This window comes from Festucalex cinctus, chromosome 20, assembly GCF_051991245.1.
Source record: "Festucalex cinctus isolate MCC-2025b chromosome 20, RoL_Fcin_1.0, whole genome shotgun sequence".
NCBI lineage: Eukaryota > Metazoa > Chordata > Actinopteri > Syngnathiformes > Syngnathidae > Festucalex > Festucalex cinctus.
The window spans coordinates 7,978,235-7,996,964 of record NC_135430.1 but is presented as its reverse complement, the minus strand read 5'-3'; the positions used below and the strand labels follow the sequence as shown (position 1 = coordinate 7,996,964).

Here is an 18,730-nt window from a genome sequence, read left to right as displayed (position 1 = left end):
TCAAATTGGTGTTTCGAGAGAGCATTAGGGTAAACGTGGGTTAGGAATTTAAAATGACGGTGTGAATCCATGGTTAGGGTTTCCACATCAAAATGGTTCGGATTTTGATTTATGGTGTGAAGCTATGTTTGGTGTTTCAAATGAGGGATCGGAGCTAAAGTTAGGGTTTCAAACAATGTTTTTTTGCTTTCAATTAAGGTATCAAGACTGGATTAGGGTTTGAAAGCATGCATAAGGCTTGAAACAATTGTTTCGTTGTCTTTCGAGAAAGTGGATCTGCTGACCATTTTTTTTTAGATCTGATCGGATCGGCTGATATTTTGCATCTTAAGCGAAATTGATGATCAGTTGTTATGTCACAATTTGCCAATGATGTCATTAAATCCGAAAGTGAGACGTTACAGCGAGGCGCAATCTCACACTGCCATCGCTAAAAATCCAACTCCTTCAGATTCCACTCGCGGGCCTCGTCAGTCAGGCAAATTTGCGGCTCCATCCACCAACAGCCCCTCCCCCGCCGCTCGGCCCATTAGAGGATTCCTCGGCAAAAAGCTTCTCACCCGCCGCCTTGCATCAGAGGCGCGCTAATGAAAGGCATTATACATTACAAAGTGTTTGATTTAAGTCGTGATTTACAGTCGGGGGGAGGGGGGTTTCCCCCGCCGCCGCCGAAGCTTTCCGGCAGATAAGCCGCCCGAGCCGTCGTTGCCACTCAAAGGACATCAAAAGGTTCAAATTGTGTACAGGCCGCCTCCTCCTCCTCCTCCTCCTGTTCTCAGCGGTGCGTTCCATTTCCATGAGACAGTTGATCAGCCCGCTGAATGGCGGCTTTAGGCGAGCTGTCACAACATTAGGTTACACCCGTGTCGGTTCGGTCTCGGCTAATCCGTATCGGCGCCGTCGCCGATAAACAAACCGAATGCGCGCATGTGATTGACGCAGACGCGTTCGTACGTGCTCATCGGCAGTCGGATTTATAGAGTGAAAGCCTTGAAAGGGTTTTTGGATCAGGGTATCTGCAAGCCAGGAGGAGCATTTCAGACAATGGTTACCATCTCAAAGGGAAAGTAATCAATCAGCTTTTTCATGTTGAGAAAAAAAACCCTTAGGTATCGGTATGGTATCAAACTTGGTATCGGAATCGGTATCGGAGGCAAAAAAAACCCCGTTATCGTAACAACACTAGTTTGAAGTCCAAATTGGGGTTTTTAATTAGTGAGTGAATCTGAAATTGGGGTTTCAAATTATGGTTTGAAGTCTAAATCTTAAATTGGGGTTAAATTATGATTTGATGATGATACATTGGGGTTTCAAATTGAGGTATCAAGGCTGGATTGCGGTTTCAAAGGTCGGGTTTCAAATTGGTGTTTTGATGCCGATGTTAGGGTTTCAAGTTTGTGCGTCAAATGCCATCTTGATAATAATTGGATTGTTAAATGATGAAAAATGATGATGAAAACGTGTGCAGCGAGTTCCCTTTTTTAATGAATGAATTTATTTGATTTGTTGGGAATGAGTCAGCGACGCCCACTTTGACGGCCATTGTCAAGCCTGTCGTTTGCGGGCGCCTTGCCATGCTTGTACAGCGTTTACCCCCACACTTTTGTTTTTTTTAAACCAACCTTCACCATTGCTTTCAGCCCTACTCCTTCACTTCCAAACAGTGATTATGGCGCCAAATTTGGGCATGTTGGAAACCATCTGCGATGGCGTTTTGTGGACTGAAGATGGTGCTTGTGTGTTGTTGTGGCATGTCAGGTGATCCAGACGGTGAGCGGCGTGGACAAGGATGAGCCTCAGAGCGGTCACCGCTTCTACTTCGCCTTGGACGCCACCGTGGCCGGAAATCTCAACTTCACCCTGCGGGACAACAAAGGTGAGCGTGCGGCCGAGCGGATTAAATAAAATATGGCTCACTTGGCCTCACAGTGACATTGGACAACTGAAAAGCGGTCAGGGGTTTGGTTTCAAATGAGGGTTTCAAGATAGAGTTACTCTTTCAAATTATGATTAAAACTAGGATTAAAATTTAAAACTATGTTTTCAAACTAGGGTTTGGATTTCAAAATAAGGCTTTTATGCTAGGGGCAGGGTTTCAAATTAAGGCTAGAGTTGAGAGTTCAAAATAGGGTTTACAAATAGGATTATGTTTCAAATTGGGGTATAAAAACCAGGATTTTATGAAATTATGGTTTGGGTTTTAAATTAAAGCAATACGACACTTATTAATCATCTAAAACAATGGTGTCTAAACCACGGCCCGGGGGCCATTTGCGGCCCGTCGTCCATTTTTCAGTGGCCCGCGACATATGCGAAAAATCCATTTGAGTCAGTTCAAATAAAATATACAAAATAAAAATGTTTGGAGATGGTCAAAGTAAGAAAGGAGGGTATCAAAAAACTGGTGCCATTAAAGGTTATTTTAGTTAACTAAAACTAATGAAAAAACTAAAACTAAAATTCAAAAAACAATATTGTTACCGAAATAAAATAAAAACAAAAATACTTTTAAACTAACTGAAACTAGATATTATGTTTACAAAAGTAACTAAAACTAACTATAATTACAGCAAACATGTCCTTTGTTTTAGTCTTTGGGAATTAATTGAATGCATGAGCCTTTGTGGATGATTTGAGATGTGATTTTTAGTAGATTTATTTTGATATAAACCAGAATAATGACGTTTGAAAGTATGTCACACAGTGGGGGGTGGCCGCTCCTAATGTGGGCTAAAGCGTGCTTAGCACATCATGACATGTAGCTTAGCCGAGCAGAATACAAGTCACCTGGATATTTACCATCCACTTTGACTCACCAGCGGCGCGATCTGCCAGTTTTATCCGGCTTTCGGTTGGAAACAAATCTTTGAGTCCTCCTTTGGCTGTATTGCTTTTGAAGAAGTGCTTCTTTGTTGTAAAGTGTAATTCCACCTTTGATGTCCGCCGTGGGACGTGATAAATCCTTGTGAGTTCTATCTCGCCACTGGCAGCCACGTCATTCAATGTGTATTTTACGCACGCGATACGTCACGATGATTACGTGAATGACCAAAATGCCCGATGCAGTACTTAACGAAAAAATATTCAGAAAAAGTGCTATCAAATTATAATCGCTCAACATGATTTGGCAATTTTTTCAGGGAAGAGTTGAAATTAACCATTTCACAGAATAGCTGGTTCGATTTTCAAAAGTCTTATGTTCCTTTAAGCTTTTTAAACATGGGCTAGCGTTTCAATTTAGTGCTTTAAACTAGGGTATGGAGTTTCAAATTAGGTTATAAAACTCCAATTTGGGTTTCACATTAGGTTTTAAACACTTTACTTTAGGTTTCAAACAAGTTTTCTGGCTGTATATTATCGTTTGCAGCCAATATTAGATGTCTGACCTCAATTGTGCTCCTAACTTCCATCAATCCCAGAACGACCAGTTGGTGTTTTACAAAAATTGTTGCGAAATTTGGATGCCGTGCCTGGGCCGTAGAGTTACGGCCGCCTGGTGGCCAAGATGAGCGCTGCGATTGAAAGCATAACTCTGCTCTGACAATGGCCTCCATCCATGCCATGCTGTGTTTCAGTTCTTTTTAATGATTTTCTGCCAAAAAAAAAAAAAAGTTCCCACTTGATGTGAGCCAAACGTAGCACGAGAGCGCCTTCAGTCCATCCTAAAGAATAACAAACAATTTTCCTCGCTGGCCTCCCACACTTACTTGAGTGGGTGGATGAAGATGAGGAACATGTATGGGCTGCCATTCGCTTGAAAGACGGCATCTGCGCCAACCACTTAGCGAAAGAAGCATGCTTTCAAGGCAACTATTACATGTGTACATAATATTGTGGTTACGGTAGAATAAACTAAGGCTACAGGCACCACGTAGCCCCCGAAGGACCATTAATCAGTGCCCAAGACATAGTTGTCAGTCTCAAAACGGTTGGTGAGTCGTGAACTGAGGTGAAACCACACCAGTTAAGATCACTTTGCCCAGTTGTGTAACTGTACGGAAACGTGTTTCAAGGGCCGACAGATTTAAGTGTTCTCATGACTCCAAGAATCAGAGTATACTACATTTAATTTTTTCCATACTGAGCATGTGTTTAAACAAAAACAAAAAAAACTTTGGGTTCAAATTGTTACCCATCATGTAAACTATATCAAATTAAAGCCGCGAGCTCGGCTGCGTGCAGATTAGCATCATCAGTGTTCTGCCATGTCATGTAAAATTTCAGCAAATTTGCATAAACCTTCCCCCACCACAAACTTCTCCATGAATCAGCAGTAATGCTTGGAGTATGGAGGACCAAAACTGCCAAAATTTAATATGAATAAATGACTAAATAAATAAATAAATGAAAATAAAAACGCATAGAAAAAAATATAATTTGAAAATGATATCCCCCCCCCCAAAAAAAAATATAAATGGAAATAAAAAGAACAAAATAAATATATATTATTATTATTATATAAATTTATATTTAATTTTTGAATTATATTTTTTGTGTTTTTATTTCCACATTTAGTAATTTATTTAATTATTTAGTCATTTACTTATTGATTTATTTATTTAGTAATTTATTTATTGATTTATTTATTATGATAAAAAGTGAAAACAAACGGATATAAAAATATAATTCAAAAACTGAATACAATTTATTTATGAATATAGATTTTTTGTTCTTTTTATTTCCATTTATATTTATTTTTTGGATATAATTTTCGAATTATATATTTTTTTTTTATTTACTTATTTATTTAGCCATTTATTTATTTTGAATTTTGGCAGTTTTGGTCCTCCATACTTGTAGAAGCAACAAGTCCAGTAACCAAATTCATACTCCGCATTGGCCCCAGATTAGACAGAACCGCCCCCTCAAAACATGCCAACACAGTAATTCTTTCTTCCGCCCCCCCATGTAACACAAACACATTTTTTAGATTTTTGCCTTCTATTTTCATCCCCTCAAAGCAGTTTTATTTTTTATTTTTTTTTGTAATATACTTGTCTCTGATTTTAACGTGATCTCTGGCTGTGAGACAGATCGTCCCCGGCGTGGTTTTCCGCCATCAGACTGTCGTCAGGCAACAGGTGGTCGCGGCGAGGCACTTAATGAATCGTGATAATGATGCCAGCTGTTGATTTTCATACTGTAAAGCTGTTTCATCCCCACTGCGTCAAATCTTGCAGGCAACTCAACTTTATTTCATGCCACAAGATGGCGCCGAGTAGGAAAGTAGTTGGTGTCAAGGAGGTACGCCTGGAAGGAGCTAAATTTAGGTTTTTTTAAAATTATTTTTATTTTTTTATTAAAACTCAATGATGATGATGGAGTTTTAATGCCATTTTCCATTATGTGTTAGCATTAGCATTAAGCTAGAGGATGAAATGCTAAGCTATGTTGTTCTGATATTGAGTTGTTAAAGTGGGAGTGTCACCAAGGCAGTTTGGATTCACCACTGAGTATTTCCCGTTGTTTTGTTTTTTTTGCACGTTTGTTCCAGATAATACGGCGTCCATACTGACCAAGCGAGGCGGCTTCCGGAGGCGGGAGCAGCCCATGTACCGGCTGCCCGTGCTGATCGTGGACAGCGGCAGCCCGGCCCTGAGCAGCACCAACACGCTGACGGTCCGCGTGTGCGAGTGCGACGCCGATGGCGTGCCCCTGTCGTGCGGCGCCGTGGCCTACACGGCCACCGGCCTCAGCACCGGCGCCCTCTTGGCTATTTTGGGCTGCATCCTCACGCTTCTGGGTAAGAAGTGCACGTGCGCGATCGCTGTGATTTATTTTCCTCTGCCAGCGCAGGTGGAATGTGTCAAGGATCGCTTTCGGTGCGGAGGTGATGCGTTTGCCTGCCAGATTGTTTGTTTTTTACAGCTGGAGTTCTTGTTTGCTGCTTGAGGCACTGCTGAAAGTAGTAAAACAACAACCTCCCATGTCAGGATATTGCACATGCTTAAAATGGCCGATCTGAAAATTGATTGTGAGATTTGTTATTTACAGTCTTTACAGTGCCAGAAGCACAATGAAAATCATCAACTCAAAATATTTCGCTTGCTACATGACAAACTTTGCCCAATTGTGTGTTGTCTGGAATGCAACTCCCGCGATAAACAAGAGTTTACTGTAACTAGACTAAGTGCAATTTCTGGAGAAATTGCGTGGGAATGCTGAAAGCTGAATGCTCATAGCTGAATGCTAAGATTTGAATGCATGTGGAATGCTGATGAAGCCAATTGAGAGATAATTATGAAATGATAACCTCCTGGTTACTGGACAATGTGCTTTACCAACTGTGCCACGTGGAAAGTGATACTTAGAAAAGTCCCATTGAAAATGAATGGGGAAAAGTTGATGTTAAATGTTAAATTGTGCAAATACTGTTAGTAATGTGGAATCAGATGATATATATACCCCGGAAGGTGTGAATTTTTGAAGCTAGTTGAAATTTGAACAATGTAAATTGGAAGTATTATGTGGGCGTTGTTACGCGGCAAAAAAGTGTGGAGAATAAAAATCACAATAACATATGAAGCATTCCCACAATTAATTTTTCGATTAGTCAATCTAGGACTGAATCTGAACTCATTCAATGGCAGTCATTTGCGCTGATATGACCCAAACGTGTTTTTAGAATATTTGACAGAATATTATGTTTTATGATTCATTTTACAGTACATTGAATCAACCGAAATGAAAGAATAGACTCTCTAAAATGTCCATGTTGGGTTTGTTTGTTAGCCCCTGCGTTGGGGCTAGCTTCCTGGTTTTGTCACAGTTGCATATCCCGCCCCCAAACACAATGTCGCTCTGTGATTGGTCCGAACCACTGCAGTGGGAGCAGTACAAGATGTATTCTCCGTAGTTTGTGAACTCACAAATACTGCAAGAATTCATCTTGTGAGAGCAAGGTTAGTTTGTTCCCCTAACGCGCAAATCTCACTCAGCAAGAATGCTTGTGAGTGTTTACAGGGTAGTGTATTTTGATTGTTTTTGTTACGGTCCGTTCAAGGTTGCAAAGACGTTCGCCAACAGTTTTTCTTCAACATATTCTTGTGACAAGAAAAAAAAACATTCAAAATGTTGGCGAATGTCTGGTGAAAGTTTGGTTGTTGTGCTGCTGGACTCGACTTGCTCAACTTGGGATTGCAAATCATGCAGTTAGGATGCCAACTCAACGTTAAAATTGAACACAGGGACAGCTGGTACAATGAAAACAGCAGAGGCCCCAGGATTGAACCCTGTGGAACACCATACGTTTTGTTATACATTTGAAATAATGTTGCACATATTCGTCCGACCTCTTTCTTTTGCTCGGCATCGCGAATCATTTGAGTCAGGTGTGTGTCTTGACGTCTGCCGAACCCCTGAGATTGACTCACCTTACCCCTGGGGTTCTATTGAACCCAAGTTTACGCCCAATTCACACTGGCTGCAGAACGGACACGATGCATTTCGGTATGGACACCGAAAGGATAGAACACATTCAAGTCTATGTGTCAATTCACACCAGCTGAGGTGCGGTGCGTCTGCGGTGCAGAACAAATGCGGCAATGCGAAAGGTTTCCGCAAGCATTCTATTTTTTCCGGACGCCAAATGCAGATTTTGATGAAGCTGAATAAATTACATGAGCCAGACGGGAAGTCAGGCGTCTTGCATCAAGGTAAATCCGGTATATTTAAAAATAAAACCGTTTGCGAACTCGTTTTTGGGGGGAGGGAAGCTACATAGAATGACATGAGTCAGACATTTTAAGACAAAAAATGAGCTCAGAATAAATTAAACATTACAAAATAACACTAAACACAAAACATACTTACCCATGGTAGAACAGCCATGGTAGAAGTCCCAGAAATAATGTCCAAAAAGCATATTGATATAACAACAGGCAAGCGTGGCTATTACAAAATAGGCCTCGATATACACGGTTGTTATCGTGTGAACTCAACTCTCCAGCGTGATCCCTCGTGATCTTGTAGTCTGGCGGGTGCAGATTTCCGGACACGCAACACAGTCCTCAGAATTGCAGTCCTTGCGGAAGCCATACGGAAAACGCACCGCATCCTTTCCGCAGTCAGTGTGAATTGGGCGTAAGAACCACTGTTCTAGAGATTTAATGAGATAAAACGTGCGATTAATTGAAGACTCCAGATTGTCCATAGCTTTGTTAGTGTGAATAGTTGCTTTTGTCTAATATGTGCTTTGAAATTAGTTGCAACCAGACCAGAGTGTACCCCATCTCTTGTCCAAAATCGGGTGCGATTGGGTCCGCCTCAAACGCCTAAGCAGGACAAAGGATGGAAGTCCCCTTAAGTCTACAGATAGTCTTTGTGTATGTATACATTTCCTTATTAAGAGAATGAGAATTTAGGAAACGATAAGCTCTGGTTTGCACCTTCCCCCAGATCTGCATCAATAGTTCCCAAATGATGTCAAAATATTGGAAGAAGAAGAAACAAACCAGCGTCAGAAAGTGTAACACGAGTGCCGACGGAGTGAATTTATTGCAGTCAAGATCCACATAAATGTTGTTGACGAAGCGCAAATGTCAGACTTTATTGTAGCTGCTGGAGGAGGTCAACTTTGCAGCGCTAGGCTCCCCCAACCCCCACCATCCACCTCCCGTTTTATGAGTTTTGCGCAAGGGGTCGCAAGAAGGCCAAAGCCAAATCTCCACTCTGGTAAACACGGGTGACCCGGGTCAGCCAATTCTGAATAACAGCGCGCATGTTGACGAGCGCAACAGCGCTGGAACCCGGCCAGCGGAATCAATTAGTCCACGTTGCTTCTCGGGATTTTCTGTTGGCTGGTGGAGTGCTTGCTGCTGGCTGAAGATGCAACACTTCACCATTTTTTTTTTTTTTTTTTTGTGTACGCTCACCTTGACTGCACAGCCAACGTTTAACCCCGTTTGTCCAACCCTGGCGGATATTCATTCATTGAAACCTTATGTACACGCAGAACGAACCCCAAGTGTATATTTCACGAAGAAATCCTCATGTTTTTTAAGCTGTTTACTTTCTCGCGTTGGTGAAAAGAAGCCACGTAAATGTGAAGTGCTTAACCCGCCAGGCGTCACTTTGCTCGCGACAGACAAAGGCGCAAAGCGACTCTGTTTAACGCTCGGGCGAGCTCCGGAGGATCTAAATGAGCTTATAGCGACGCTGAAATAAGCTCGGCCATCAGGTCACGTCGTGGCCTTAACATCCGGCGGGCCGACACATACAGGAAGATGAATGCTGAGCACTTGCACTTGATCATATCGTTTAATCGTACACGCTGACAAAAGAGGCGTGGGAGCGTGAAAGAGTGTTTGGGGGGGAAAAGACCAGCGAGTCTGATTATGACACTCGCAAAGATTGCCAAGTACGAGGATAAACGACAGATAATAGTCTGTCTTTGGTGAAGCAGCATGTGGTATGGAGAGGTCCTCCGCTTACGATCCGTTTGTCCGGTGTTACCCGAAGTTGTCCGTCACTTACGCAGTGGGAAAGTCATGATTACAGTTAAATATTTGAAACGCTTCACGGTGGAATGAGTCTTCGCACGTCACCGTCCGCCATTTTGCAGCACGGTCCCACATGAAGCCTTTTTGGGACTTGGCAGCACTAATGTCGGACCCTGAGCAGAAATCAGCGCTGAAATCAGAAGAACAAAATGACACAGATATTCGAATGACACAGGATTCAGATTTCGTACTCCAAGTTCCAGAAAGGTTTCCCCAATCTTAATCTTTTGTTTTGCCTTTTTTTTTTTTTTTTTTTTAATTTAGTTTTCAGGCCGGTTCTGTTTTTGTTACTTTTCGTTATTTAAAAAAAATGTTTCGTTTTAGTTTGTTTCCGTATTAGTTTTCGTTTTTCCTCTTTTTTTTTTTTTTTTTTTAACTCATTCAGTACCAGCCATTTTTTTTTATTTTTTTTTTACTGGATTTTGACCCTTGCAAGGCCCACAGAATATTGTGTTCCATTTCTATGAAAACATGGAGCCTACCAAAAGAAAGATTAAAGTCTCTTCTTTTGTCAGGAAAAAAAAGTATATTTCTATCTGTTTCCGTTTTGCAGGAATTAACATTAGAATATAGAATACATGAAAACATGGACAACATGGACATGGCTGATCGCTTTTACTCTGCTGACACCATGTAAGAAGCTACATCAAAGCCTTCTTTATGTTAAAAAACAATTAAAAAAAAAAAAAAAAGTCTAAACACGTTTTTAAAAAACTTTTTACACGTTTTGGGGATTGATTGAGTTAAGTGTATTTCTTATGTGCAATTTATTTAACCAACACCAGGGTAAAATGAAAGAAGTAACATTTCTTACCAAGCGTTGCATTTCAGCTGAGTTAAATGAAAACGCAGGCGAGGCGAGCCATTGGAGGCAAAAGTCAAGCAGGGAAAATTGGAGGACATCTAGGAGCGACATCATCTGAAGGTGCTTATCTATTGGCTGCTGCTAGATGACGTCACTTGTGTGTGACATAACTTTCAAACATCCTTATTCTGGTTAGTATCGAAATAAATGTACTTAAATCACATTTAAAATCAACCCCAACGGCTCATGAATTAGTTTGTTAGTTTTGTAAACATAAAATGTAGTTTTAGTTTTCCTTTTTTAACTCATTCAAACCCATAAACGTGTAAACACGTTTTTTAATACTTTGTCCTTCACTTCCAAAAGCGTATTTACATGTTTTTTAATGCACAAGCATACAGAAGGCTTTGATGGAGCTTGTGAAATGAAGAGGTGGCTTAAAGCAATGGTAGTTATTACAAAAAATGGCCAACAGGTGGTAGCAGAGTATAAGAGATCAGCCAGGGCCATGTTGCAACAAGCTCATTTTGCCAGTGTTTTCAGCAGGTTTGTGTATAATTGCTGCAAATTGGAAACAGACACAAATATACATTTTTTTTCCTGATGAAAGAAGAGACTCTAATCTTTCTTTTTGTAGGTTCCATGTTTTTATAGCAAAAGCACACAATATTCTGTGGGCCTTGCAAAATCAAGTAAAACAGCCGGCAGCGAAGAGGGTTGCTTCAGTGACAATAGCTGGGAGTGAATGAGTTAGACAATTTTCTTTTTCTTTTTTTTATTTATTTCAAATGTTTTTGAATTTTAGTTTAAGCTATTTCGTAAATTTTCTTTTACTGAAATAACCTTGGTCCTCGAGGGCCGGAGTCCTGCAGGTTTTGGACGTTTCCGTCCTCCAACACACCTGATTGGAAAGATCAGGATTGCTATCAGGCTTCTGCAGAGCTTGCTGATGAGCCGATTATATGAATCAGGAGTGTTGGAGGACGGAAACATCTGAAACCTGCAAGACTCTAGCCCTCGAGGACCAGGATTGGGGAAGGCCTGGTTTAGTTCTGAGGTATTCCGTTGCCCCGGATGCCAAAATTTAGACACAGCCGCAGTCCAAACGTCCTTCAAAAGTTCAGGTAATGCCAAAAACATTTTTAATCATCCGCTCAATAGAATCACTAATCCGATACAATATATGACGGCTTGAAAATATATCCGAGTTCAGAAAAAAAATGCTTCTTCCTTAATATCCACGCAAATCTCCTTGAGATCTATTTTTTGTTTTCTTCCTCACTGAAATATTGCCGTTGTTTTTAATGAAGCATCCTGACAACTATCTGGCGCCTTCATTTAGCCGCGTAGGCGCTCAATCCCCAAGAGGGCCAATTAGGACGTGATGCGCCACTTAAAATTTTTCTCGTCTAAAATCTCACGTCCACTCCGGTCTGTCGTCTCGTTCGAACGCTGTCTGTCTTCACACGGCAACGACTTGTGATCTTTTTGGCTCGACGGCGCTCGTCGGACGGCGTTTTGGGCGTCTCAACCGCGTAATTGTTTGCGAAAGGTAGAAGACGTCCTGTTTGAGCTTTTTGAGGACTGGAGTGACAGTCTGGCACAAGTTTACAAAAGACCTTTGAGGTTATTTGAGGATATGGAAAGGAACTGAAATGATAAAAAAAGGAACAAGAAACGCTATTCTTGTTTCTTACCTTAGAAAAACGGCAAATGGACTTGTAAGTTGCGACTAAAATTACTCCATTTTATGGTTTGAACAATGAGTGAAAAATGTTTCCAGAGCAGATCATATTTCTGAGACATCCAAGATTTGGACATTTGCCGACTTTAGGCTCAAAATGTGCCTGATTATCGGTATTAGTGTTAATTTCGTCAACGAAAACTAAACAAAATTGATTTCGTCAACACACATTTTTCACCGGACTAAAACTAGACTAGACTGGACTGGACTGAAACACTCATTAATAAACCGTAACTGAGACTAAATCATGCATTTTCGTCGACTAATGAAGACGAGGCGAAAATGTAGTTCGCTTAATAAAAACTGGACTAAAATCTATGGATATTTTAGTTCATGAACAAAATGAGAAAATGAAATGATTTTGTAAAATCTTGTCTGCTAGTCTGTCACTGTGACACTATCATGTGACATATGTCATGTGACACACCCACTTTCAAATCTGCAGCTAGCGAGTGCAACATCCAAACACATGTAACAGACAAGAGGTGGATTATTATGTACCGCTAACTAATGCTGACTAATTTACCTGCTTGTAGCATGGTACCGTAGTAGCCACTTACCTGAAATACTTTTTTAATTTGTGTGTAAAGTTGTTTTTCATCAAAAAAGATGAGAGAAAAAAAATATGTGAAATAGCTTTAGATCTGAAATGTTCAACATTATCTGCTGACAAAAAAACAAAAAACAAAGCAGGGGTAAAATGACTAACGAGACTAAACCGTTAACCGTTTTTGTTGACTAAAAGTAGATGAACGAAAATGATATTTTCTTGGACTAAAATAAAGACTAAAATGCTAGATTTATAGTCAACTAAAAATGGACTAAATAAAAATGAGATGAAGTTGACAAAGTATGATAAAAATAACAAGAGTGCTTGAAATTGGACTAAAACTGAGACTAAATTTGAAAATGCCTGATAAAATTACCACTAATCAGTATGTATGTACCCAGATTTAGTCTCCCAGGTTTGGTCCACATCTTGACATCTCATCCGTCATCACCTTGGCTGTTAAGTCTTTGATTTGTACTTTCTTGCGGACTGCTCACTGATACCTCGAGGTATACGCAGCAGTGCATTCTGGGAGGTCGCCTTGTTTGCTATTGATTGAGAAACACTGAAACCCTAAAAAAAAAAGAGAAAGTCCAATTTTATGGACTGCCCAACTGGACCGGCGGTGCCTGACATTTTCTAACTGGCTCATCCTCACCGGTTCTTTGATGCACATTGGCTGCTTTCCAGGCCGCCTGGCAGGCATGAAAGTGTAAAGAAGTTCCCTGGAAAGCGCCGCCAAACGTCTCCTATTCACTCTCACCGCATCAATCAGAAATTCCAATGAACTCCGACAAATTCTTGAGCCGAGTTGCTTGGCACATTCGCCATTGCGAGTGTTTTGAGTCCACGTTGGGGCGATTCGTCCATTCATCTCCCGCGTCCCGCCCTCGCATTTCTTCCGTTTGCTACCTTATTAGCGACTCTGAAGTGGGCTGGAATCTTCTCCCCTGGCTTGCCGCCCACCCGCCAAAAAAGAAACGTGGGCTCATGGGATGATTTTTCACTGGCAGCAGCTTGACGTTGATGGATGGAGGATCATTAGACATTTGCCAGTTTGCTTGGGTGGAGAGTTATTTTCAGCTGTTAATGTATGGCAAGCAAGAAGCCGGGCTGCTTGGATCTCAGACGCTTCCTGGTTGGTTCACAGGCAGAATGGAGATGGCAGCGGGTATAAACATGCGAGTTGTGCCATGGCGCTCTTGGCTCACCTTGCGAGATGTTACAAGAAGAAATCGAACTCACTCGATGTGCAGAGATTTAGCTTGTTTGGCTAATTCTGATTTTATGGAATTTACACTACAGATAACCTCGCTAGGGTATACCGTAGAGACAACATGAGACCCAGTAAGTCAGAATCGTAATAAAGTTGTTTCTTTTGAGGAAAATCGTTCCAAGTCTACGAAAGTCGTAATTAAGTTTGTGAAACTGTGTATGGATAAAGGACTGTAGACAAAGACTTTCCTCATCAAAGTTACGTTGCAGTATGAATATGAGGCACTGACACTGTTAAATTTACGGTAATTTTGGTACTTGCTCGTGCTGGTTGCAACTTTATTGTCATAGTATTATTTTTTGGACTGTTATAATTGTTATGGGTTGTTGTCAGATGATGTGATGTTGTCAGATGTTGTTATGATGTCCCTTATGATGATTTATAACGATTAGCCACTCTTAGTTTGGCTAGTCTTATGCAGTTACTATGTATCTTATGATGGTAATATGATGATTAGTTAGTTTGTCCAGACTTATGTAGTTACTATGTATCTTATGACGACAATGTATGATGATTAGTCATGCTTGGTTTGTCTACACTTATGCAGTTACTATGTATCTTATGAGATAATTAATGATGATTAGCCACTCTTAGCTTATTTAGCCTTATGCAGTTACAATGTCACCTATGATGATCATGTATGTATTAGTCACACCTAGTTTGTCTAGTCTTGTGCAGTTACTTACTTACTATTTACCTTATGATGATAATCTATGATGATTAGCCACTCTAGTTAGTCTAGTCTCATGCAGTTACTATGCATCTTATGATGGTCATGTATGATGATTAGCCACTTATAGCTTGTTTAGTCTTATGCAGTTACTATGTCACCTATGATGACAATGTATGATGGTTATCCACTCTTAGTTTGTCTAGTCTTATGCAGTCACTATGAGGACGATGCCTCGATACTCAGCCATCTCTACTCCTTTCATACAGCGCAGCCACACAGGGGGAAAAAAATATCAAATTTAGCACCCTGGTTTGCGTTAATGTTTTTTGCCTCTGATGCAACCTTGGAAATTCGTGGGTCTCCTTCGTCCCCACAATTTTGTGTTGGCCCCTTTCACACATAACGTGGGTGACTGATTCGGTGGTTGTTACTGTGCCAAAGAATGATGAATCGGTGTTTTCTGTGTAGAATAACAATTTTGATGGTCCATTTTGTTCTTCGTCACGTGAGACTGTAATTCAGTTCCAAAGTGCTTTCGTTCATCCAAACGGTGCCTCATTTCCTTTAAATGTGACTTTCAGCCGCGCAGCTTTCACTTTGGACAAATTAGCCATCAGATCGGCCATTACGCCTCCTCCGACCGCATTTCACTCTCTGCTCTAATTGTTATAAACGTCAGGATGAAATGTTGCATTTCCGCCGCGTCGCAAGTGTCCCCGAGGTTTTCCTAATGGCGCCGTCCACAATTTGATGGCGCAGAATGACTTCTGGGGGGAGCGCCATTTGTCACTCCATATTGACTCCGTCGTGTCTGTCTTCCGCAGTGATGGTCCTTCTCATCGTGACCATGCGCCGCCGGCGGAAGGTGCCGCTCATCCTGGAGGAGGAGCGCGACGTCCGCGAGAACATCGTCCGCTACGACGACGAGGGCGGCGGCGAGGAGGACACGGAGGCCTTCGACATGGTGGCCTTGCGCAACCTCAACGTCATCCGGGACCCCGGCGTGCGGCGGGACGTCACCCCGGACACGCCCACTTTCTTCCATTACACCTCCGGCACCTCGACGACGACGGCGGCGGCCCGCCCGGCCTACAAGTCGCTCCCGGACAACGTGGTGTTCCGCGAGTTCATCTGGGAGCGGCTCAATGACGCCGACGTGGATCCGTCGGCGCCGCCGTACGACTCGCTGCAGACGTACGCCTTCGAGGGCAGTGGCTCGGTGGCCGACTCGCTCAGCTCGCTGGAGTCGCTCAGCACCGACTCGGACCAGAACTACGATTACCTCAGCAACTGGGGGCCGCGCTTCAAGAAGCTGGCCGACCTGTACGGCAACGCGGACGGCTCCAAACCTTTGAACGTCGGCGGAGCGGGAGGACACTGACGGTGAGAGTTTCACGGTGAGACGATTTAGTCCAGGAGAGATTCAAGGAAAGTCGAGCGAAAGACTCTTGAAAAAGCTCCTGTGGTAGATGGATACGACTCCAAATTTCAAGATTTCTCGTTGGGGCTGCACTACAAACTGCGTAATGGGAAGGAGGAGGAGCCTTTCCATAGGGTGTGGGACGGCGCTAACTGTCCTACCTGCCGTCATTTTACTATCGAAAAAGATGATCACCTGGAAAAATCGGTTCTGAAGTTGAGTCAACTGGACTCTTGTTGCTCGAGTCTACTTGTCTCGATTCAACTTTTGTGGATTATCACGACTTGGACGACCGAGACTCTACACCGTACTCACTACTCGCAAAAAGATTGGAAATGTTCCAGTTTCAGGTGAAATTTCAGGATGAACCTAAAATGCACGACAACCTTTCCAGGTGAACCTTTAATGACATTCTCAAAACTTTTGAACGCACGTCCGAACGTTCAATATTTTGTCACGAGCGGGTTTTCGCTAGTGGGGTTTCCATCTACCTATTTTTATTAGAATTTTTAAGAATTGCGAAAAAGAAACTGAATGGAAATGCCAGAAATCCGGAAAAAGGCCCACAATTCTCAAAATGTTTTTACGCTTGGAGGGGGTGCATTTTGAAACGTATTGAAAAAAAGTCAAATGCACATTTTGGCTATGAAAACAGCTTTTGCGACTGGATATATATGGTACGACGCACGTTTTGACCGGATATTACGTCACACGTACGTTTGTCGTCGCAAAAATATGCAGATGATAAAGTAAGATACGTTTGAGGACACGAAGAAACACAAACATGACTACAGAGATTCAGCGAGACTCGGAAGAGTCACAGAAAGGCATTAAAGTGGAAATCCTTGGAAATTTTCATGACACAAACATTTGTTGGGAATTTTGCTGGAAGGCAAAATAATGCATCTTTATTTCTGTCGCGCGTTTCATCCAGAACAACATTTAAAGGTAAAAGAATTGAAGACGTTTGAAAAAGAAAAAGAATCAAATACATGATTTTAAAATACCTTGGGTGGGGGGAAGCAGTTTTTTTTAATCAGGATTTAAAAGCATTTACACTTGACTACGCTCCTGTTGGCAGCTTATTCCATTTGCGTGCAGCATAACATCTAAATACTGCTTCACCATGTTTGTTTTCAACTTTTGTCTTCAACCTCCACGAAATGAGCCGAGTCTGCTGACCTCAGAACCCTACTGGGTTTATATTCAATCAGCATTTTTGTAACGTATTCTTGACCTTCAGCCATTCGTTTTTTGTTTGTAGACCAGTCGCATCATCCTACAGCTGACTGAGGTGCCCGTCGAAAGTCTTTTACAACTGTAATCTTTAGTGATCTCTTTGCGACGCACATTCAAAAAGTTTAGAGAAAATCAAATCAGCAATTTGGGTTCATCCTGAAACTTTTTTGTGAGCAATGTAAGTTAGTTTTGTTTTTAAGGGTGGGGCCTGGGGGAGGCGGGTGTCTCAAACAAGTAGCGCAACATGCTAAGGAAGAATCAAGAATTTTTTTTTTCTCCCTGTCAGAGAGCAAAACAATCCTATTTGGCTGTGCAGGGTCCAGCTTAGGTTCGTTTTTGTGTTTTTGTTTTGTTTTTGTTGTTGTTGTTTTTTTAACAGGGCGGTGGGGGGTTGGTTGTTGGACAGCATCATTCTTATTGCGCTTGATTGTGACACTGACGCCATTTAGACGCTAGAAGACAAAGAACAGTCATACGGCGCCGAAGTGTTTTGCTTCTGTAGTCCAGCATATATGGTCACCTTCATTAACACACACTGTACACACACACTGTATGATAATCATGTACTTTTTTTTTTTTTCTACACTTTCACGTACGTAACTGATGAGTGTTGCTATTTATTTTCAGCAGGCAGGATTGTGACTTTTTATTCTGTCTTTTTTTTTTTCATGAAATAAAATTGCAGAGTTGTCGCGTGTCTTTTTTTCCGGTTATCAACTCAGTCTCAACAAACTGTGTGATAAACCAGACTCAAAATAATTGCTTTGTCACATACATCTGCTATGCAACAAACCAATTTTGTGTGTGTGTGTGTGTGTGTGTGTGTGTGTGTGGGGGGGGGGGGGGGGGGGGGGGGGGGAGAAATCTTAATGGGCTCTTTGCATATAATCTCTTACTAAAAAATTGTGTTATTCTCCATGCGGTGTTTACAAGACTCGTCCAAACTATCACAAACGTATGTCGTTTTGACGCCTCAAAAAAATCCATCTCAAGTTAAAACGTGACTCTCATGCAGCATCTTTATGGCTCAGAAATAGCGAGACAAAAACACTCGCCGTTGGCAAACCATGCGGCGGCATAAATAAACAAGTGGCGGCACAAGGCGGACATCTTGGACAGATGTCAATCAAAATCAGGAGGAGGCGTTCGACAAGGTGCTTACCACGGGGGATGCTTAGCGGCAATTAGGCAACGCTACTCGCCATCAGCGCCGACACGGGCCGTCCGCTGATTGGCCGCCTCCAGCTGACATTCTTATCGCAAGCCAGCATCGGTGGCGCCAAATTGGCCCGACGGAGAAACGCCGTGTTCCAGGCAGGCATGTGGCTGACATAAATGGTGGGTATAAAAAGTCTTATATACATGGTCGTTTTTAAAAAAAATAAAACGCCTTACTATACATGGTCGTTTAAAATAAAAACAAAAAATAAAACGCCTTGCTATACATGGTCGTTTTTAAAAAAAAAAAAAAACGCCTTACTATACATGGTCGTTTTTAAAAAAAAAAAAAAAACGCCTTACTA

The 18,730-nt window shown here is 41.8% G+C and overlaps 1 protein-coding gene across 2 annotated transcripts in view; it reads left to right on the top strand.

Annotated features, from left to right (window-relative positions):
• LOC144009368 (cadherin-7-like) overlaps positions 1-17,829 on the top strand; it is a 185,605-nt gene extending 167,776 nt beyond the window's left edge. For both annotated transcript variants that reach the window (XM_077509080.1, XM_077509081.1), the window contains 3 exons: positions 1,759-1,876; positions 5,495-5,743; positions 15,373-17,829. In XM_077509080.1, coding sequence (XP_077365206.1) covers positions 1,759-1,876; positions 5,495-5,743; positions 15,373-15,929 — 924 coding nt within the window. In that variant the 3' untranslated portion in view covers positions 15,930-17,829. The remainder of the gene's footprint in view (positions 1-1,758; positions 1,877-5,494; positions 5,744-15,372) is intronic.
• The last annotated feature ends 901 nt before the right edge of the window (positions 17,830-18,730 follow it).